Source organism: Aythya ferina (genome assembly GCF_964211825.1).
Source record: "Aythya ferina genome assembly, chromosome: 19".
In the NCBI taxonomy this organism is placed as follows: Eukaryota; Metazoa; Chordata; class Aves; order Anseriformes; family Anatidae; genus Aythya; species Aythya ferina.
This window is the reverse complement of record NC_140309.1, coordinates 2,953,527-2,975,829: the sequence shown is the minus strand read 5'-3', so window position 1 is coordinate 2,975,829 and position 22,303 is coordinate 2,953,527. Positions and strand designations below refer to the sequence as shown.

At 41.5% G+C, this 22,303-nt stretch overlaps 1 protein-coding gene and 1 long non-coding RNA gene across 9 annotated transcripts in view; both read left to right on the top strand.

Moving 5' to 3' along the window:
- AUTS2 (activator of transcription and developmental regulator AUTS2) overlaps positions 1-5,344 on the top strand; it is a 763,900-nt gene extending 758,556 nt beyond the window's left edge. For all 8 annotated transcript variants that reach the window (XM_084493462.1, XM_084493458.1, XM_084493461.1 and 5 more), the window contains one exon: positions 2,165-5,344. In XM_084493462.1, coding sequence (XP_084349588.1) covers positions 2,165-3,404 — 1,240 coding nt within the window. In that variant the 3' untranslated portion in view covers positions 3,405-5,344. The remainder of the gene's footprint in view (positions 1-2,164) is intronic.
- Positions 5,345-11,855: 6,511 nt separating this feature from the next.
- Positions 11,856-22,303, top strand: part of LOC311421296 — a 30,875-nt gene continuing 20,427 nt past the window's right edge. Inside the window, exons 1-3 of the long non-coding RNA XR_014684795.1 lie at positions 11,856-12,333; positions 12,439-12,498; positions 14,489-14,559. This is a non-coding gene — a long non-coding RNA (uncharacterized lncRNA). The remainder of the gene's footprint in view (positions 12,334-12,438; positions 12,499-14,488; positions 14,560-22,303) is intronic.

Below are 22,303 nucleotides of genomic sequence, written 5' to 3'. Positions count from 1 at the left end.
TAAATTTTATGCACAATTTAAAATAAATAAGTTACGCAGAAAATTGATTAACTATCAGTGAAAGGACTCAATGAGTTCCTCTAGTGAAATAAAACAATTAAGGGTGCCCTCTGAACTGGTCCCATGAGCAAAATAAATAACAAACTAGGTATTGCAGAGTCCACAAGCCAGTGTTTTCACAGCAGAGGAAAAGGATCTTCATGTTGAAGCATTGCATTCACTGGAGTACATTATCTCGGTCACGCTGTGTCCAAATCTGGAAGCTGTTAGAAGAAATGCCTTAGCTTTTCGTGGAGAGCTAGAGGAGGGAAATTAGAGCCAGAACACAATTTTCAGACTGTTTAGGGCAGAGTTAATCAAAACAGAACATGATATCCAGGAGTTAATTGGTAGTCAGTGCAGATGAGACAGTTTTGGTATTAATTGCTCCAACTTACAAATGTTTTATAACAGTTGCATTCTGGACTCTGATTGTCTGAGACAAGGCCCATAAAATGACAATTTCAACAATTCAGTCTAGATGCAGCAGAAGATGCTTCTGGTGAGGTTATAATAATGAGAATTTTCTTTTTCAAAATACTTTTTCAGCAGTTGCTGCAGTTTCACCACCCAAAAGTACCTACAGCTTAGAGGTAGAAAACTTACACAGTTCAGCTCGTTAGCAAAAAAGAAAGTAGCAGAAACTGTGTAGGTGAAGGAGCAAGTTGTCCACTTCATAGTCACTCTCCGAGTTGCCCTTCAGCCATCCAGTATTGCTCATCTTGTCCAGAGTGAGTTTCAACCTACTGTCCTCATCAAAGCATGTTTGGATGACACATTGCTAAGCAGAGACTGCAGCACCCAGAGAAGTATGTAAACTGGAGCTGTTTGCAGACTGTAGAGGACCCTGCTGCTTACCCCTCATTTTGCCTTTAGTGGCATGTTGTCCACCACCCCGCATGGAACAGAATTTCCATGTCTAGAAAACAGCATGTGTCCAACACTGAGGCTGTCTTTGTAGAGAAAACTGCAATGCTGAATTCAGCTGCAATTAATGCGAGGTGAAAAGCATTGGAACTGAAGAATTAGATTCACCTTACATACTCAATTCATTTGAAATAGGACTGCTATTCCACTTAGTGTTAGTCAACACTACTTCCAGAAAATACTTGGTACAGAATGCATTCATATATACATTTTTTTCAGTCCACTGCCAGACAGTTATTCTCTAATCCTTTGTGCAACACAAGTATGAAAGATGGAAAGAATTTGCAATATTTTGAGACTTCTTGGCATTGGCAGCGAGATACATTGTCACAGTCTCTGCTCTGCTCACTCTATCCCAGAAATGGGAAAGGGTTGGGAATCTGAAGAGCAACAGAATCCACAAAGGTGTTAACTTTATGAGATAGCCTGAATGATGGGCATACAGCATAGATTCATCCCTGCCTGAGGAAGTCAACACACAATCTGTGCATGACGGCTAGCAGTCTCTATTAAAACACCCACACTGAGGCTTCACACTTAAAGAAGTGCCTGTCTGTTCAGAGGTGGTCTCCACCAGTGCTGGTGCACTGAGAGGCTTTTGTTTTCAGTTTTAAGAAGGAAATTGAATTGTGAGAAGTAAATTGAAAATCAAGAAGGATGAAGACAATGTAGATAAGAAACTAGTAAAGTACATAAGCGTGGAAGTTTTTCAAGAAGTCCGCTGAACAAAATGTCGTCTACTTGCCCAAATGTATTCTTAATAGAAGTAGCAGGTAAAATCCTATTCCCCATGTAATTTGGATTTAATTGCCTCACCTTTTTTGCGTGAAATTGGTATGTTTATATTTTTTCTCTCTCTTTACAAACAGCTAAGTCCATCATCCTAGGAGTATGTACATTAGAGCTAGATTCCCTGGGATCCTTCTGTGGACTTCAGTGTTTGAAATTTCAGTCAGATCATTCACAAAGCAGCTTCTTTGGGGATCTTCTTCTCCTGCATTAAGATAATAGAACAGACCTAGTTTAGAGATGGGTTGCTCTTCTGGTGTTTTGGGTGTGCAATAGGAACAGTGCATTAAATGGTGCATGTTACTAGCTTTCTGCAAAGTGACAAGTATACAGGCAGACACCCTCAAGGATTTGTTTTATTTATGAGAGTTTCTCATGCTTTAATTTTTATGCTTCTCTTTCTTTCTAGGGAGAGCATTGAGAAAAGACACTCCAGCCATCCTTCGCCAGCACCTATCCATCCAGTAAACTCCCTCGGACATAATCGCAGCTCAAATGAGCAGATCAGGAGCCATCTGAATCCCGAGGTTCGAGAAAAAGAGAAACCCAAAGAGCGAGAGAGGGATCACTCCGAATCTCGGAAGGAAATTAATGTCGAAGAGCACAAGGTGAAGGACAACTATATTTCAGAGAAAGAAGGCCTGAGCCATGAAAGCCGAGTGGTGGAAGAATCGAAGCAAATGTCCAGGGTTCCTTCACCCTATGCTAGGCCCCCTGTTGTGGAGAGCACCAGGCCTAATAGTACTTCAAACCGTGAGACTGAGAGGAAGAATGAGCCGGCATATGATAATCCGAAGAAAAGCAATGAAGTCAAGGTGAAGGAGGAGCGAAAGGAAGACCATGATGTTCAACCTGAGGGACCTCAGACTCACAGGTCATCTGATCAGCCCCCACCTATATCTACATCTAATGTCCATCCAAGTCCTTTAGTGTCTATGCCCATGACTGTAGGTGTAACTGGTATACATCACATGAACAGCATCAGTGGCCTGGATAGGACTCGCATGATGACCCCTTTTATGGGAATTAGCCCGATTCCTGGTGGAGAACGTTTCCCCTATCCTTCTTTCCACTGGGATCCAATGAGAGATCCCTTAAGAGATCCTTACAGAGAGCTAGATATTCATCGGAGAGACCCCCTGGGCAGAGACTTTTTGCTAAGAAATGACCCCCTTCATCGTCTTTCTACGCCAAGATTATATGAAGCCGACAGGTCGTTCAGGGATCGGGAACCTCACGACTACAATCACCACCACCATCACCACCACCCTCTTTCTGTTGACCCGCGACGTGAGCATGAGAGGGGCAACCACTTGGATGACAGGGAGCGGTTGCACATGCTCAGAGAGGACTATGAACATGCACGCCTGCACTCAGTTCACCCTGCCACCTTGGATGGGCACCTGCCTCACCCAAGCCTAATCACACCAGGACTTCCTAGCATGCACTACCCCAGAGTCAGTCCCCCAACGGGACACCAAAATGGCATCCTCAATAAAACTCCCCCAACAGCAGCTCTCAGTGCCCCTCCACCTCTTATTTCTACTCTGGGACCTCGGCCTGGGTCTCCCAGAAGGACTACTCCTCTGTCAACAGAGATGAGAGAGAGGCCTCCTTCTCACACCCTCAAGGACATTGAAGCTCGATAAGCAGAGTGAGACTAAGTGAAAACCAGAGAAAGAGGGACAGAATGTTGTAAATGAACATAATATAAAGACCTTCTTACTAGTCATTGATACAGACTGGGGATGTAACCCACTGTACAATATGTATAGACCTGAGTGCAAAGATTTTGAAATGTTTTTTTTGTATATTATATGTTGAAATTTTCCAGATCTTTTAGCCAAGTCCATATGTTCCTCGTGTCTTCTACTCTATTTTATTTCTAGTTTAAAATTTTCAAATTTGAACTGAAGAACAAGACATTACTCTGAATGATTTGACTAGAAACAAGCCACCACCAATGACAACCGTACAACGCTCTTTCAGAAGAAAAGTGAAAACAATTGTAGATATTTATGTAAAAAGAGTGCTTCATGGGTTAATGGTTCATATATGCAAAAAGGGTAAGACGAAAGCTTTACTTTGTACAAATGTAAATAGATAAAATTAAGTAACATAATACATTAATACTTCTTAAACTGTGCTATTTGCAAACTTAATATTGATCAACACAGTCTGCTTATGCTGTGTTACATATATTGTTATAGACAGCTAAACCCCTTCAACTATGCAATGAATTTTAAGGCTTTTCACAAAAGCCTTTAAAACTCAAAGGAGCCTTTTCAACACACAACATACTTAAAGTCATATTTTCCCTGAACAAGCTCATCTATACTAGAAACCTATTTCTCTTGCTTGTTTTGATGAAGAAACAGCCCATTAGAAGTGTAGTTTTCTGTCTGAAACCCTGCATCAAGATGCTGATGTTACTGTAGCTCATGTATTCCTTAGAAAGCGTCAGGTTAGCAATCTATAATCACTGATACTGTAGTCATGACTGATGGGTTTTTAGTCACATTAATCTGGGTTAAACAGAATAATAATCAAATGCTGGATATTTTCCAGAACCTTCGTCACTTAACATGTCAAACTTATTTTTGGAAGAACATCTGGTTATAACCATTCATGTCTGTTTTTATTGCCAGTGTGTCATTTTAATCTGTACACACCACACACTTTTTTTTTCTTTTTTTTTGTTAAGTGATTTTTAACTATGTTGAAACAAATCATACAAGAAAGCCAATACTTTTCTAAATGATGTTTTCACTGTGGATCAGTAGTTTAATTAATGAACTCTGATGCAGATTTCATAATGCAACTTACTGTATTTCAGTTGGTAATAAAGTCTGTGAATAGTTAACAGGTCAACCTTGTTGTTCCCTAATCATGGAAGATACAACCTGAAGAACACGGTCCTTTTTAACAATATGCATCAGTCTTCTGAAATCTGTCTTTTCATAACACACTTTTTTATAATGCGTTAAGTTTCTTGTCTAAATATTTGGAGAGAATATGACTTTATCAGAGAGAATTCAATATCTTGTCTACTGGACTGTAAAATATATGTATGAAATAAAATTAGTTCCATTGGTCTTCTAGTGTATTAAAGTGCTATCTGAAGTTGTTATTCTGTTTTGGCAAAAAAAAAAAAAAAAAAAAGAAAAAAGAAAAAAAAAAAAGAAAAGAAAGAAAGAAAAAAGTTAACTACAGTTGTTTCTAATGATCAGAGATCTATTTTAGTAGTCAACTGAAGGTTTAGTTGTGAGCTTCAGATTTTGTGAACTCCAGATGTTGTGCAGTGTTCTTTTTTTTTCTGATTTTTTTTAAGAACAAAAGGAAAAATGAAAAAAAAAAAAACCCAACCCTGAAGAATATGTACACTGGAACCGTAGTGGTAGCTTTCAGTATTGTAAAGAGATTGTTATATACAAACCTTTTTGCTGTTTATCCTGTATGTAATAAAGTCCTTTCTAGATCCTATGTGAAAAGAAAAGTGAAGCGGCTCTCAATCTTCAGCATGTTTCCTCATCAGCGAAGACTTGTGTAATGTAAATTGTGCCATGTTATTAAAAAAATGTGAACTAAACTGCTAGGTGCTTCTTTGTGTGGAGTACCCCATCGTTGCTATGGGGAAGAAACGATACCTTTTCCCAAGAGTGGGCTTTTGTTCAGAAGAAATAGCTGTTAAAAATGGAAAGGAAATGACAAGCTTTTATAAGCTATCTTATAAAAATGATTATAATAATCAGGAAAAAAGGAACAAAAAAAGAGACCAAATCCTTAGCTTGCCCAGATTCTCTAAAATATAATAACATCCTACTGACATTAGCTTTTAATTACTGACCAATTAGTCTTTCAGGTTAGTCCCATACTTACGTATGTGACTGTATGCAAGCCTTTTGGAGATTTGGGTACTTCCATGCAAGCTAAATGCATTTTACCAGTTACCAGCTAAGAAGATGGCTCTTGGTTACTGTGACCAATTGGAAAAAAGTATGTACAATTTTTTGCAAAATTTTTAGTTCTACATAGTACAGCTTTCATGGTGTCCTTTTTTTTTGGGGGGGGGGGGGGAAAGTCATGATGCATGATTTCCTGGAGGTGGTTGGTTTTTTTTTGTTCTGTTTGGTTTTGGTTACAGACTTAGTGCAAACACTTCAAAATTTTTACCAAGTTACTTTTGCCAGAGGTAACTTGTGACATTAAAACTCACTTTCTAGAGTAAGAATTAAGAAGACTTTCTTCTCCCTCGATAATTAGCACTTGTTTTGGTAAGCAATTAACTGTATGCAGCCATATATTCAAGTTTGGTTTTGTTTCTCTCTCTGTCATTGTAGAATTTGTCTGTATTCTATGTTATCATGTAAATCTGATCAAAGTGAAATTTCTTTGAATTTCAACCATGTAACTGAGAGAAAAGAATAGCCCTATGTGTGAACTGTACGTATTCTTGGTAGTAATGTACAGTATAATATAGGAAAAAAGCATTTTCTGTTTTTGTTTGTTTGTGGGTTTTTTTGTTGTTTTTGTTTTGTGTTTTGTTTTGTTTTGGTTTTGGTTTTCTGCAAGCAACCAGTATCTTGGTCTTCTAAATGTACATCTTTAAAAATGCTTCCAGCTTCCTGAAGGAAACCATTCATAGATGTCTGTAGAAGGATGAAAGCTATTGGAGAAGGCTTGCACAGATACAGTGTGAGGGAGTCTATGAGAAGGGCCTAATGAGAGCATCATCTTTCAGGTTTATCTCAGCATTGTAATAGGAGTCCTAGCAGCTTTGTCAGTGGCTTTCAGGGAAGAAATGTGGTATCTGATTGTACAGACTATGATCCTTGTTCTCCCAGATGCTGAGTGTACTCCTGCTGATATTACTGAATTCCCAGTCAAGATAATGAAACCTCAGCCCCAGAGTCCCAGAAAGGACTGAGGCATTTCACTCCCTTTGAATTCAATGCAATTTAAGTGGCTATATGCCTTTAAAGAACAGGACGTCATGTCTTCTTATGAGTGCTGATGCTCATAAGAATATGCCTGAAAGGTATGAATAAGAGATGAAACAAGGTTTTAATGCTCTCAAACTTTTTTCAGATGTGTTCATAGCTTTTCAAAAGCTTGATATGGTGGCTTTAGCTTGCAGGTGAATTTCATCTTTTTAGCAGGGTTTTTCATTCAAGACATTTGTCTTAATACTTGTATTTTTAAACCACTAGCAGTTAAGCAATTAAATACGTGTAAAGACAATCCACCCATAAGAATGAAGTGACTGTGAAGGATATTATTTTGTAGAGCATGAGGCATTTGGGGACACAGAAAACCCTGAGTTATGATGCTTGCAACGTTCAGGTCCTTTGCTTTATGCTATAAAGATCCCACGTTGCCCCACTCCAACTGGTGTTTCTATTTAACAGCATCCATCACAAGTTGGGATACCAGCTGAATCAGTGTACACAAAGGGATTCTTTGAAAGCAGTTGTATTATCTATTCCCTGATAAAATTTTAATTTTATGCTGCACTTTGTCCCTTCATTTGAACCTTCTATATTGTCTTTGTTGTCTTTCCTTATTAAATGCCTAGTTCTAACTTTTTTTGTTGTTATTTACACCTTACCTTGCCTTTTTGCCACTTTTTTTTTTTTTGTCATGTATTATGACAGCTAAATCTATTATAGGCAGTGATAAATGCTGCAGATGAATTTTTATGAGAGCCATGGACACAATGTATATTTCTGTTCTTCTTTACCTTTGCCAGTGCATTCATGAAAACAGAATTTATAATCCTCGCTGGACTGGAAGATGGCAAATGGTGGTTGGGGAGGAAAAGTATTTTCATTTGCTATGACTGTACCTTGTTAAGTTAATATTTAATGTGATTCTTGATAATTTGAACTCTAACTCCTCCTTCACACATGCAGGTGACCTCTGCTGAAAGCCACTTTGGTTACTGGAACAAGGTATCAGACAGTTGCTTAGATTCCATTTACAGAGGAGGTGCTTGTCTGACTGCTTTTGTTTCTGGTAAGAAAGAAGAAAGAGCTGTGGTTCAAACAAAAACCAGAGACTCAAATAATTCAGAGTTCTGTTAGTCCTGTGGAGACTTGGTTAAGTCTTACCTGGATAAATTGACTTGCTTGTTTAGAGTCCCACTGCCATCTTTGTAGGTATACCCATCCATTTTTTCAGAAGGCCATTTGGAGTAGGATTCCAGCTTAAAAGGTCTAAAAGGCCTTTTGAAGGTGTCTCTTCTTAACTCCAAATAGAGACTAGCCTCTAACCTAGCTGTTTCAGAGAAGTACATGTAAATGTGTGGTGGGACTACCTCCTCCCTTGCTGATTTTACAGTCCAAGCAGATTTTTCATTCTGTACCAATCCTGGCCATTTTTTATGTGAAGATCTTAGGGAGAGTCTGATTTTTGTTATGTGATTGCATTGTGCTTGGTGCTCTGACTGCGGCAAGTGAGCATTTCTCAGGGCTGCTATAACAGGCTGACAACTGAGGGCTTCAGTGAATTAGTTTATTGGGTAACCACTATAAAAAAAATCCAGGTTTTAGCTAGCCAAGAAGCAATAAAGCTGCAGGAAAGGTCAGGCTCTGTTCATCCTGCAACCTGTCTCCATCCGGAGGGGCTTTGACTGCTTGTGGCCAGGAGCAAAGTGGAAGTTCCCAGCATGGCTCATCATGATAGAGTCATGGGTTTTCCAGTACGGTCCCTTCTGCCAGTTGTGTACTTGGCTAGGTATTTCTTTTCCTGCAGGTGTCTTGCAACTACAGTAATTGTAACACAAAGACATTGCCTTGTCACAAAGAGTATCCCCCTCCTTGCTCGTGTACTCTCCATGAATCTCTGTGCAGCAATCTGTGGAATATGGCATCATGCCTGGCACCTTACAATCTTGCATATCCCCTTAGCCAGTTTAGCAGAGGCCTTTCCTGTAGGATGTGACCATTGCATTTGATGTTTCCGCTGCTGGCAATACTTTGCTATACCATTATGCCTATTTTATAAATGAGGAAAGTGCACCTGGTAACACAAAGCTCAGAGTCACTGGTGTGATAACAGCCACCTACTGCCTGACTCATCCCATTAGTCACCCAGGGAGACTAGGTACTGCCTCAGTCACCAAGAGAACCAAAAAAAAAAAACCTAAATCAGGTAGACTGCAGAGTCAATGGCAGTAAGAGATGAGGAATTTATGGATCACTATTGTGCCTTTAGAAAGTACCTTTCATCCTAACCCAAGTTAACAACTTCCTGGTGTTTTAGATTTGCTAACACTATGTCCATGAAATTATGTTTTTACTTGTTAATAGGATAATTCAAGTACCTGTGTATGGCCTGTGGTCATTCTGGTTATTAAGGGCAGATACACCCTATTTTAACACTGAGTGTAGATTGTTTGATCACCTCTATTGCTCAGTGTTGAAGCTTGGAGGGTAGCATTTTTCTTTGTTAGATTTATGAGGTGTTTCTCTACTGAAAAAGTGGTATTTAGCCCTAAGTACCAAACAATCCACTCCCAATACAAACATCTTTGTTTAAAGATGAGAAAATAATTAAGGGAGAACTTAATCAATTGATTACATAGCTGTCAAATATACATTATTACTGCATGGTGATGACATGCATCTCCTGCTTTGCGTATTCAAAGCCATTAACTAGTTTCTGTTGATTTAGTGGCAGATTTCTGTTGACAAAGCAGTCACTGCTTTAGCACTAAAGCATGAAAACTAACTTTTTTTTTAAGATAATTAAAAATGCAAGTATAAATTTCCTGGACTTTCAGCAGTCCCTGTGTGTGAAGAACCTCAGTGTACTTGGGGCAAGCATGATGAATTTGGAGCTCAGTTCATGAAACAAACAATCGAAAAACAAACAAACAAACAAGCTCGTAAAATGATCACTGACTACTTGCCTTCCAAAAGAAACGTTTTGTCTGTGTTCAGTGTAGATTGGCCAAGTAGAGCTGGATTTATTTTCACCTGTTAGAAAAGGCTGTTGTTCTTCTGAGACACCACAAGAGGGTAGTTAAAGAGAGACTGAAATATGTGTAGGCTGACGGGATGGCTATGCTGGTTTGTGCAAGGTGAATGTGGCTTTAAATTATTTTTATACGTGTCTGATCTGTGAGGAGCTCTCCTGTTCCCTGCATAAATGACAGAAATCTCAATGGTGCTGTGGCAGGCAATGATCAGGTTGACTAAAGAGTGACCTTGCTTTATCACATTTAATAGGAGGGATCAGAAGTGGTCTGTACCCGGACCATTCAGCTAGATAAAGGTAATCATATTTTTCAGAGTTAGGCTTAAAGTGCATGGTGCTACAGTCCAGCAACAAAGCACGTTGCTTATGTTATGGGAATAAAAGATGCCTCTCTATTGCAAATGGTACGTACGATGAGTCAACGTGTGTCAGATCCTCAAAGCCTCAACCATTAATGAGGACATCAACCTGTGTTATCCATTACCTGCCTTTTGAAGGGGCTAACTGCAGTCAGCAGTGAATCGCTTCATTTGGAGACGAGGAAAAAAAATAAAGTCAAGTTTTCTAAGGACATAAAACAAAATGGTTTATTTAACATCCATACGGCTGTCTGCTTCACACCAGCAGGTTTTTTGTTTTGTTTTGTTTTTCCCTGTTCTGCTCTATTCACCTTTGCCATGTCAGCTGAAGGCTAACAATCTGCTGATGTTGTCAAAGCCCTGCTGACCCCTGAGGAGGTCTGCCTGCCTCAAGGGGCTTTTCCTCAGAGTGCCTTGAGCAGGCAACTACAGCGAAATGCAGCCCCCACAGCCTTTCAGCTGGACTAAGGGGCCGAAGCAGGCCTGGTGGAGCCTCCAGCTCCCATTCGCACAGCCCCACATGCACCTGCCCCCTGGCCAAACCACACCAAGAGCCTGGAAAAGGGGCTGTCCCCATTGGCATGGCACAGCCAGTGTCAGAGTCCCTCAGAAGACAATGACTGAGGAATCTTGCACCCAAAGGCAGGTCCAGAGGCACAGCACACCAGTGGCTGCCAAATAGCTCACACCTGTGGGTACAGCAGCTGAAGGTTTAAACACTAATTGGCATAGAGATAGAATTAATTTTGTGCTGAAAATGCTTGTTGTGTGCTGAGCACTGCATGGAGGGCTCCTGTGTGCCTCACCAGGGTGGATGAGGGTAACCCCCCACACAGGGGGTGTCTGGTGATCCTCAGGACTGCCTCCTTGACTGGAGAGAAGTGGGCACTGTTCCAGGGCAGGACAACCCCCTGAAGGCAGTGTCCTGCTCTGCTCACCTGAGTCACCAAAAGGGTTTCAATGAAGCCAAGCAGTGAGGTGAGCCAGCAATGAGGCAAAGCGCCATGTTGATGAGATGGTGACTTGCTCCCATGTGTCCTGCAGAGGGCAGGAGCAGCTTGGCCCCCCCAACTGGCTGTGCCACCCCACACTGGGCTCCTTCTAGCAGTGCTGGGGCTGGCACATGTGGAGGGGCCAGCAGCCCTGCAGCATTATCCTTGTGGTGCTACTGTGAGCCGTGGTTTGTTGTCAGTGGCACTATGTTATGACAGTCATTATGGTTTTAAATGACTCATTTTCCACTTAACTGTATTATTGTGGCTTATAAAGCATCTGGAGCTCTGCAGCAGTAAATACATCACTTTGCTACAACAATATACTAATCTATTTATTTGAAGGCTTTATTCAACAAAAGACAGTTGTTGCAGGCAGGTGCGTACAGACATCCAGCCCGTGCCGCAGGGCCTGGCCCACTGGGCCTTCGTCCTGGTGGCCCACCAGCATAGGTCAGAAACATGTCATGCTGCTGGCGTATCTGCAGAAACCAATCTACATGTCTTTAGTATGACTTGCTGTAGCAGCGATTTGGCATCTTTTAATGAAACAGAGAGAGATTGGCAGATATGCGTGAGAGAGAGAGGTTCTGTGTTTGTGCCAAGGTGGCCTTTGAGGCATTAGTGTCCTGGGGACCAATGTGGGTCTGCTCGTACCAGTCAGTCCTGACTAATAAAGCCCCTTTAGACTCTTCGTTTTATTCATTTTATTTCGTTTTCACTCAGCGTGAGCTGAGGTTTGTGTGGGCACGGCCGGGAAGGCGGCTGCAGAGGGCAGTGTGGGAGAGAGAGAAAGCCGAGCCGACATGGCGGCGGGCTGTCGGCCCGTGGGCGCGCTCGGACGCTAGAGGGAGACGCCTGCCCGGCGGCGGCAGGGAGCAGGCTTTTTGAAGCTCTAAAGATGGACTTTTGGGGTTGGTTGTTTGCTTTTTTAAAAAGTCTCCAACAGATTTGTCTCTTCTGCGACCTCCCAGGAGCTCTTGTGCCGGCCCGCAGCAAGGCGGCAGCTGGTGCCCCTCAGGCTGCTGTGGTGTTCTTAGCAAACCTCAGCAGTTCTCACTTCTGATTTGAGACCCACAAGGTGTTAGGATGAGAAAGCTCTAGTTTGATGTTACTTTGATAAAGGTATTTAGAGAAACATATCGAGGAATGCAGAAAATTGAAGTAAATAAAAAAAAAGCAACAGCTGTAAGTTAAACTGTCACCTTTGGTGAATTGAAAAAATGAAGAACTAAGAAAAGGAGCAGGTACAATAGGGCTCTTAAAATGTACTTATTTACTTATTTGTTATCAAAAGGCACTGTGAACTCCTGTCTTTCTCTGTGAGTACCTCTGAATGCTCTCCCTTACAGGTTGGGCGTACAAGATGGTGGAAACAGATTGTCCACATGGCTGCGAGCCTGGCGGCAGAGGTGGGTCTGGCAGCTGGACAAGGTGGAATAGGAAAAGGGTGAATTTTTATCTCAAATGAGGTGGGGAGGGCTCTGGGGAGCAAGATCAACTCTTGGTGTATTGTTCTGTCCCAAATATTACTTTTATCTGATACATTTGTGTGGGAAGGGTGTTTGTAAATACCCTCATGGCATGTCCTCACCGGCTGAGGCAGCATGGATAGCCAGCAGGTCAGTGGGTGCTGGGGCAGACAGCTGGTGTCTTGCTGTGCTCTCCAGGCAGCAATCACTCCATTTTTGTACCTGGATGTGCTGTATCCTCTAGCTTGTGTATAAGAAGGCTTTTCTAGCTGAAATTGTGAGCATCCCATCATGATGTTCAGCGTGCTAGCCAAACTCAGGCTCTGCTAACATGGGGATGCAGCCTAACTATGTTGAATTAGAGGTACAATTTGTCCTTGCTCCCATTAGTATGAAGATAAATTAAATGTGTGTTGTTCTGTAGCATGTTTCTGCAGATGATTGCATGTTGCAAAATTGTATTTCAAATCAAAGAACTAGCAGCTTGAGTTTTGATTTCTTACCTAATCTGCTAGGGACTCTTTAAGAAGGTCATATTAAGAATCTGTGTCTCTGCTACTTTCTCTGTGATATGACTCCCCCAGCCCCTCACCTTTTTCCTCCTGTAAAGAGCATGAAAATCTGTTTTTGGAAATTCTGTGTGAGAAGTTTCATGGTGCAGGTTTGGTTTGGTTTTGTTTGTTTCCCCTTCTCCCTCACTGTATTTGCTGATGTCCATTAGCACTGCAGTAAGTCTGTTCTGGCAGGTTATTCAGTTATATCTTTAGGTTGACTTGAATTTGGAGGGATTACAGTCAGAGTGGGCATCAGATTTTGAGAATTATTTTGCAACGACTGCAACAGAATTAGCAGTAATATAAAGCTAAACTCTATTTGGCATCAAGTTAATTTGTTCCCAGTCTCAAGAGTTTTGTGAGATTTGCTCTGAATGGCACCAAAACTTCCTGATAAAACAGAGAACAGTCTATCTCCAGGAAATCTACCATAAAGCATTCGGATCTCTTTCTAATTGACTGTTTACATGAGTTTCCATTAAATTCTGGCATCCAGACTACAGTGGGATCATTCTGGACCTTATTTTTATGCATATACCTTTCACAACTTCAGTTTTACTCAAATATGCAGGACTGAATTTGCCTGTCACTGCAAGGCAAAATCCAGAATGTCCTTGACTTTCACTTCCAAAATACTTTGCATGTGAATGTCTGCAGCATTTTGGTGAGTGAGCTAAGCACTACGTTAAACCTAGGAATCCAACTGAAAAATAAGAAGATAACTCTGCAACACTATACTTAGCAGGGTTTTATTTTGATTTTTGTTACCATAAACATATTCCACTATTAAAACTGCAGTGAAAGACCATGGCATTGCAAGCTGAACTCCTCAGGACAGGAAAAAGACCCCCGGAGATAGCTATATATATGTATATCAGATGGGAAACAGTAAAAAGAGACAAAAAGTGATGGTTAAATATAGGTTTGTAGGATTTTGTTTTATCTAGAATACTAGATTAGGAGTTTGGGTTTTTACAAAGGAAGGTGAGTTTACTGTTTTCTTTTGGCATGTGGCTGTCTTCAGGCAATTCTGAAGGATTCTTTGAATGGCTTAAGTATTGGCAAACAGGGAGTTTAGTGGCCTGTAAAAACAGCTGATGGGTATAAAAACAGTGCATTGATACTAGCCTGGAAGAGGATGTTTTGAGAGGATGGTTTATGAGGATATTTATGATTTTAAGGAAGGAACAGAGGATTGTCTAACAGGTATATGAACAGAATGTCTAAAAAGCTATGAATGGGAATGATCTGTATGTAATAGAAAACTTGGATACAAAATAAAATGTTTTGATGTGAATATCTGAACCTGCAAGTGGTGCAAAGGCAGGTTAAAGGGCCAATGAAGCTTGTGATTATTTTTTTTTTCTGTTTTGTAGGTAGCTGAAGGTGATAACTCTTCCACTGTTGAGCATCAGGGAAATTCCAGGAGTTCCTAAATTTGCCACAGGTGGGAAAAACTTTTATTAAAGTTGTTGCTGGAAGAGTTATGGCAAAATCACCTGTTTTGCTTCACTAAACAAAACTGTTTTGCTTTTATTCCAACTGTGGAATAGAAGGGGAACAGGCTACCTGGCAACGCCACCAGGTAGCCTGTTCCAAAAAAAAATCCAAAAACTGTGTATTTTTGTATTGTCTTTTCAGCTAAGTAAGACACTCATAGAATAACATAGTTTACTGAGTATCAAAATAAGCCTAATTGTCCAAATTTCTCTATTTGAGAACTTTGTATTATATATCTATATAATATGTTATGCTTGAATCTCCATCCTGTAGATCTATGAAAACAATAAATAAAAAAGTCACTGTTCTGGGTGGAGAATGCAACTCTCCTGCTAACTTCAAAAGACAAAACAGGAAATGTCAATTTGAAGTAATGTTAAAGCCCCAGCACAACTCCAGTCTGAGGTTGTTTGCCACCAGATCAAACAGAGAGCTGGGACCATACCAGCTTTAGGAAGCAGAGTTCAGCTCTCCAGGAATCATAACAAAGCTATATGTACTCCAGAACAAGACAGGTTTCTCAGGGCTGTTAAGTCCTGGGTATTCTCAGTAACCAGACTTCCAGGTTCCCAAAATACTGACAGACCAGTCCAGCAAACCCAAAGCAGTTTCTAATGAAGGTATTTTCCTTTGAAATCTGACCAAAGGCTCACTTCCCATATTTTCCCTGAGAGACCCACAGACCATAAATTTGAGCATACTGCCAGCTTTGGTAGACACAAGTTTCCAAAGGCTGCTGGTCCTGTAGCACTTAAACTAAATTCCCTTTCACTTAATTTGTGTCTTCCATGCCCGTGATGTGAAATCCCTGCATCCTGCTAGCTGAGAATATGGGGGAAACTTGCCTCTGTTGTTGGAAGCTATTATATTTCCATGAAGCATTTATGGTTTGGTTCATTGCATTTTTCCAGTGTTTTCCTGGAAAAATTTCAGCAGCTCTAATTCTGCCTCGTGTGTTTAGGTGGCAAATGCCGCAGGGCACAGCCTGGCACACTGAATGTGTGCATGCGGTACTGAGCCCTATTTGCAGCTGAGTCGTAATGCCTGAAGGCTACCACAAAATTCCAGATTCTCAGTGAGCTTTGTATGCTTGGCTTAGGAAAGTTTTCCACCACATCACAGATAATACATCGCACCTAGCTGAAAAGGCTTTGATACTTCACTTAGGATCTCATGTAGCTACAGAAACATCACAGAGGGGAGTGGCTGCCTATTGCACCAGGAGAGAGCTTCACCTCAAAGCAGCTGCTGCATGTTGTGCTGTGATGACTTAAGCTGTTCCCAATAGGGCTATTTGCTTGTTTAGATTTACTTAGTCTTGGATCTGAGTTACCTGTGCTAGACTGTGCAAAGCAGGAAAACCAGGCTTACTACCCAGGTATGAAACATCCAAGGCTGTGCACAGATAGCCTTACCTTGATAGGATGGGCTTTGGTGCCAGAGTTTTTTCAGTGGTTTAAGTGTGTCCAGTTTTTCAGGTAATAAAGAAGCACTTTAAGGCATAATTTGATGGAAGCTAAAACCAATAACCTACCTTTTAGGTGAGCTTCTACAGTAGGTGGGACGTGATAGCATGGTGGAAAGTATGTAGATATTTGCTTGTAGGCTACAGCTGCTTGAAGACTGGCTTCCTTCCTTCCTTCAGTCACATCCTAATCCAGGCTAGGGTACTGAAGAATACACTTAGCATTTTACAGCACCATAGAAAATACTTGAGGATTTGCATTGAAGGCAGAACTTGTCGATCTTGTGGAAAGTATTTTATTCCTAGGGGTCTTGGTAAGTCTTAGATTTTGCTGATATCTTAATACGTGGAGGGCTGATTGTCTAATGATCAGGATGATCTCTGAGCATGTAATATTTCTACATTTCACGCACTTAAATGTGTGTGTGATTTTTTTTTCCTTTTTTGTTTGTTGGGATGCCTTCAAGTCAAGAGTCATCTTATAAATGGGGAATCTGGTCAAAGGAAAATGAAATCCAAGACTGCATAAGCCTGATGAAGGAGGAAGTGAGAGCTCAGCCATGGATTCCATAGTCTGTCCTTCTCCCCTCCTCTGTACACATCATTAGCAGTCTTGTTATTCTACAGAGCAAGTATTCAGGTGAATTACGAGTCAGAAAGGAGAGAAGGGATATAGAATAATGTTTTAAGCCTTAGAATAGGTCACTTCAAGTGATGAGCGACTTTTGTTTTGTTGGAATTCTTTCCAGCATTGCCAGTGCTCATGCTGCTCTTTACAGGAACAAAAGGCTTGTCTATTCTGAGTTGCAGTGCAGCATTTTTTTGCCTGCCCTAAATTCACTTAATTTTAACTTAATCACTCCATATTTTTTCATGTTTCTGTGAGGCTACCATGTTGCTGTCTCAGCAGTAATAGTGAGAAGTTGAAAGAAGTTAATCGTGCTGCGTAGCTCAATGCCTTATGGTTTATTATTAAGAATAAAGACAAGTACTCCACTATTTAATCTCTAATGTGCAGTTAACTTAATTCCTAATCCTCTAAAGAGATGGTGTTCTTCCTAATGCTTTGGCTTCTGCCTTGCTTTCAAGCTGTGCATGAAACTTAAAAGCCAAAATACTCAGTGCTGAGAAAATTTTAATAAATGCATGCATAACTCAGTCTGCATTTGTTTCTGCTTAAACATTCAGGGAGAGAAGTTTTCCTCTTATTAGAGTGCCTGATTGAAATGAATGCTTAGGGGGCTGCTTTCCCATTCTTGTGCTACTGATGCGTGGTGCAGCACAGACAGCCCGGACTGATACGGGATTAGTTTAGTTCTCTGCTCTAAGCGTTGGTAACTGTCTAAAATACCTCTTTCTCCTTGTCTGCTAGTTCTTTTCTTAGCCTGGCCGCCTCCTCCTCCCTATTATTTTCATAGTTCCATGCTAGATCTGACTGAGTATTCACTGAGGACATGTGGGCTGTGCTACAAGTTAATAAGCTTCTGCAAGCCGTTAGTTCTTTACAGTGATAGTTTTCTTTATTTTCAGTGTATTATGGTGTGATGGCATTTAACAAACAAGCTTCAGCTGCAGATTTTTGGCATTGTGCTTTCACTCATGGAAAACCTTGCGCTTGTCCCTGTTCACTCTTCATCTATAAGCCTGGGTATGAGCCCCAGAATTGCCCAGACAACATCTGTGCTCAGGTTATGTTTTCAGACTGCATGTAGATGCCAAAAGCCTGTTGTTCTGGTATTTTATTTTCATCGCCTCTCCTTTTTGGGTATGTTTAACTTTAGCCTCTTTCAATCTTCCTGTTTTACTACTATCCCGCACATTCGTTTTATTCCACTCAGCTAATTGGATTAATGCACTTAGTGTATTTATTGCACAGTATTGATTTGATAATACCTCTCATACACTCTTCACCATAATCTCTTATTTTCTTTGGACAACACTAAATGCTTCTCCACCCCCACCTTTGCACTTAGACTTCATGTGTAAGATCACAGCAGTGATTAAACCCCCCTGAAGCTAATCATGCTCTGCCCTGCAGGCCTGGTGTGCCTGGCTGACTTCTCCGTAGCCTTCAGTGCTTAGGAAAGTGTTGGATAATGCTTTCAATAGCTGCTCAGTGCTGATGTAGGTGATCTCACAAAATTTGAGGCTTGTGTTTTTGCAAGTGGTTAGTCACTTGAGTGCATAGCTTTGGTGCCTTTGGGGGAGGTTAAATACCTCAAATTTTTGCTTGCCTGTGCTTACTTTTCAATGTTCAAACTTCTGGCAAGAGCTCAGCATCCAAATTCCCTGATGACCTGTGAAAACTCTGCCTAAGTGTCTAAAGCATGTAAGTCTAAAGCTTTCCTAGAGTCAAGAATTGTTTGCAACATGCAAAGTCTAATTCACCGGAATTATCAGTGGCTTTCCAGAAAGTATGGCAAAACAGAGCCTGTGTTGATTCCCTCTCTGTTGTTGTTTGACAGTCAGGTGCGTTTAAGTATGTGTGAGCTATGCAGAGTTTTCAGCTTCACATGTATCTTTATTTTTATCCCCAGTTCCTGAAAAAAACACGTTTGTTATATAGACAGCACTCTAAAAACCTGAAATGGTGTGCTGGGCTGGACAGTGGTTTTCCCCAACTGAGCTAAGGCTTTCTTCTACCTCATCTGCCTTTGTGTGGCCATGCTGAGCGCAGCCGAGGCCTCGTGTGCTGCTGAGGCTGTCTGAGGCTGGTCCTGTGCAAGGAGCTACTTGTACACAGGATCCTGGCAGTTCTCCCATCTCCTCCAAACAGCAGCATGATGATGAAATAGTTTGGTGCAGAAGGAATGGGTAGCAAAATGGTCTGCCTGCCCCTTTTTGGAGTTGATCTGACACGTTGGAAATAGGGTTTCCTCCGCTCAGAGAGGTTGTGTAGCCCAGAGCAGAGGTTAATGCTCTCTCAAGCAGAGAGCGTGCTCTCCAGGTGTAGGCAGTTTTATTTTCTGTCTCACTCTGCAGTTGTTGCTGTGTGTTAAAAGATATTTTCATTATACTAAGGCAGTTGTAAGACATTACCTCCATTTGACAGCCTTTACACCAGCTTGCTGCTCTCATCAAGCAGATGCATTTCTTTACTCTCAGTATCAACACGTCACTTGTCTGAGATCCAAAGCTGTGGCATGAGGAGAGGACCATCAGAAAATAACAGGCTGTGTACATGAGGTGTCTGGGAATGCTGTCACACAGGTACCAAAGGAAGGTGGGATTGTGAGGGGATTTTTGTGTGTGCGCTCTATATGACAATACATTGACTGCAATTTTAGGTTAAAAAGAAATCTTCTTGAAGCTAAAACTGCAACCCAGGACAGCAAGTTCCTTGGGGTAATTTGCTTGTGTTAGTGGGGAGTTAGAGCCCCTAACTCTCCCTGGAGACTGGCAGGGAGGTTGCTTTTTGTTGTTGTTGTTGTTGTTTTTTAAGATAAGGCAGGGAAGAGAAGCCAGCAGTCTCCCAGGCAGTGTCGTACATCCTGTAGAAAAAGAAGCTGAGCCAAAGCAATCTCTCTAGAGACAGTTGCACGTTGGGTTTTTATAGCTTCATCTTCTACAGCTTATCCTGAGCCAGGCTCCCCCTGTATGAGGCTGTGACCTATTTAATTCCAGACCCAGGAGGGAGGTGAGTGCTGGGTTAGGGCAGTAGATTTGGGTTGTGCTGGGCTTGCTGCTCTGTGTTCCCATGTGCCCTTCTGCTTGCATGAAGCAATTCAGGTAGCACTTCATCTTGAAAGCTCAGCATTGGTGCGTTTTTTACATACAGCAGACAAATACCTCATCAGTGCTTTGAGGTGCTGCCATGAGTTGGTTTCGTGACAACTTTGAGGAAAGAAACATTTGGGATGCTTTTTTTTTTTTTTTTGCTTTAAAATGTTGCTTGAGAAAAAGTAACTTCCAAGTGAGTTTCTGCTGTCTGTAATGCTTCTTCCAGCTTCTCTCCAACTCTAGGGCAGGCTGTCAACAATTATCTGTCGCTTTCTTTCTTTTTCTTCCTCCAAAGCATTTTCCAGGTTAACTTCCTTCCCCCTCCCTTTTTGCAGGATACCTGTTCTCTGGGAGCCCCGTGCAATACTCGGCACAGCCTCAGCACCTGGAGGAGGGCAGTGGGATTGGGGCTGGGTGAGCTCACAGCAACAGCTGGCTGGGGGTGATTGCTGGTGATTTCCACGCAGCCTGGGGACAGGGGTTAGCAACCAGTCCTTTTGCATTTGGGGGGCTGGAGCTGTGCCTTCGGGGCAGGAGTTGCCAGGCAGTGAGGGTATGTTGCAAAGAGAAGGGCCTGGGGAACTGTGTGGTGCTTTGAAAGGCAGGAGGGCATCATTAGGTCAGATGGTGCATGAGCTGGCTTTTTTGGAGCAGTGGTGGATGTATTTAAGACAGACCATTTGAAAAAGGCTGAAACTCCTGTCTAGGACCAAGTAGAGGCCTAAGAAAGGTAGGGCAGGGTGCCTTCTGTCTGTTACCATCAAAAAAAGGCTAATGCCTGAAATAACTCTGATTTTCATCCAGAGTGAGTGTAAATACATTTCTAATTGGGTTGGGTTTGCTGTCTGAATTGAGCTCTGTCACCATATAGGGCAGGAGAGTAGTGGCCTCTGTTAGAGCTGATGGGAATGAAGGGTTTTGAGTGTGTGAGATAGCTTGTCTTTTAATAGGGTTGCTTCCTTTTGAGCTGGGAAGAAAGCAAATATTAGCTGCTGCTTCAACAGCTTAAGCATATCTGAAGACATTTTGCAACATCTCATTTCATGTCCCCTATAGCCTTGCACGGTATCAGTACTGCTGTCATCATCAGGTGCTGGATGATTGGAAGTGTTAGCAGTGGAGCTACTTTAATGCTGAAAAGCGAGGTGTCAGACCCTGCAGCGCAACGCATGACAAATGGCTTCTGCTAAAGCAGGCTCTTCAAGTTAAAGCTAAGGGACCTTGGCCCTTTATTTTAGGATGAGCTTGGACATGTGGCACTAATTTTAGTTGTAGTTGTGTGCAGTTACTAGTGTAACGGCAGATGAAACCATTTTGTTTTAGGAAATTTCCAGTTTTCTATGCTGTAATCCACAATGATGCAAGTCTGAGGAAACTGGTTATTCAACACAACAAAACCCTGTCTGATGAGAGTTTTCTTAGGAGCTCTAGCTCCCAAGCTAGATTACAAAGGAGGAAGACGTGCTATTGTAGCCATGCTCCCATGAGAGCACCTGTATGATCCTTGTTTTCTATTGACCACAACTGTAACCTGCAGAACTCTGCACAGAAATAATCCTACTGTGAGCTGCTTTTGATGCCAAGAGATGATTCTCAAATTGTGCAACTCCCTGTTTTCTATTCAAAGATTGTGCCTGAGTTGTCTTTCTGCATTTGATCCACTGAACCTTTCTCTTTTGTTTCTTTTCTTTTTTTTTTTTTTTTTTTTTTTTTTTTTTTTTTTTTACCAGTTTCTGTTGCTTTTCTACTATGTGCTTCAGAGACCGAAAATAGCTACACTGCTGAGAATGAGTGGGGAGGCAGAAAAGCAGCAGGAAAAATTGCTAGCTGTATCTGCCTAACCTTAGCCATTATTTGACAAAATAAACCTTTTTCACTTCCTTCCCTTGTGACAATTTATCTCTGACCAAAGTTTTGCTTTTATTTCTTTATTAATAAATCTATTTACCCCTTAGTGAAGAGGATTACTTACTACTCTAATTTGCTAATTCTTCACACCTTTTTTTTTAGCAGTGTCATAGCCGATAGCCTGTTGTTTATGGGAGGCCCAGCCTTGGGCTGCAGCTAGCTCCTGAGCTGTGAACAAATGTTTTTCTAGTCTGGGAACTGTCTTAAAACAGCAGTGCAATGCTTATGAAATGGGAGTATGAGCTAATTTATAACATACTGTTCTTCTGTTGTGAGGAAGTAAATACTTTGCAAGGCAACCGAGCACCTCCAACCGGCTCAGCTGCCTGCATCCGATGTGTGTAGCTGTGGGTGGAAGTTCTGGTGGTGTTTCTGAGCAGCGTGCAAACAGGCTTGTTACTGCTTAGCTATATTCACATCACTGGGTAGAAATAAGTCTTTGTCAAACCGCATTGCTTTGTAGTGGCTGACCTTGTTTTAAAACCTGAACTTACAAAATAGATTTTGTTTCTGACAGTAGTTTCTCGGCAAGTTAAATCATGCTCCGCAAGTATCTGGGGGGCGGGAACATCCTCTTGTAAAATTTAGTATTGGCCTG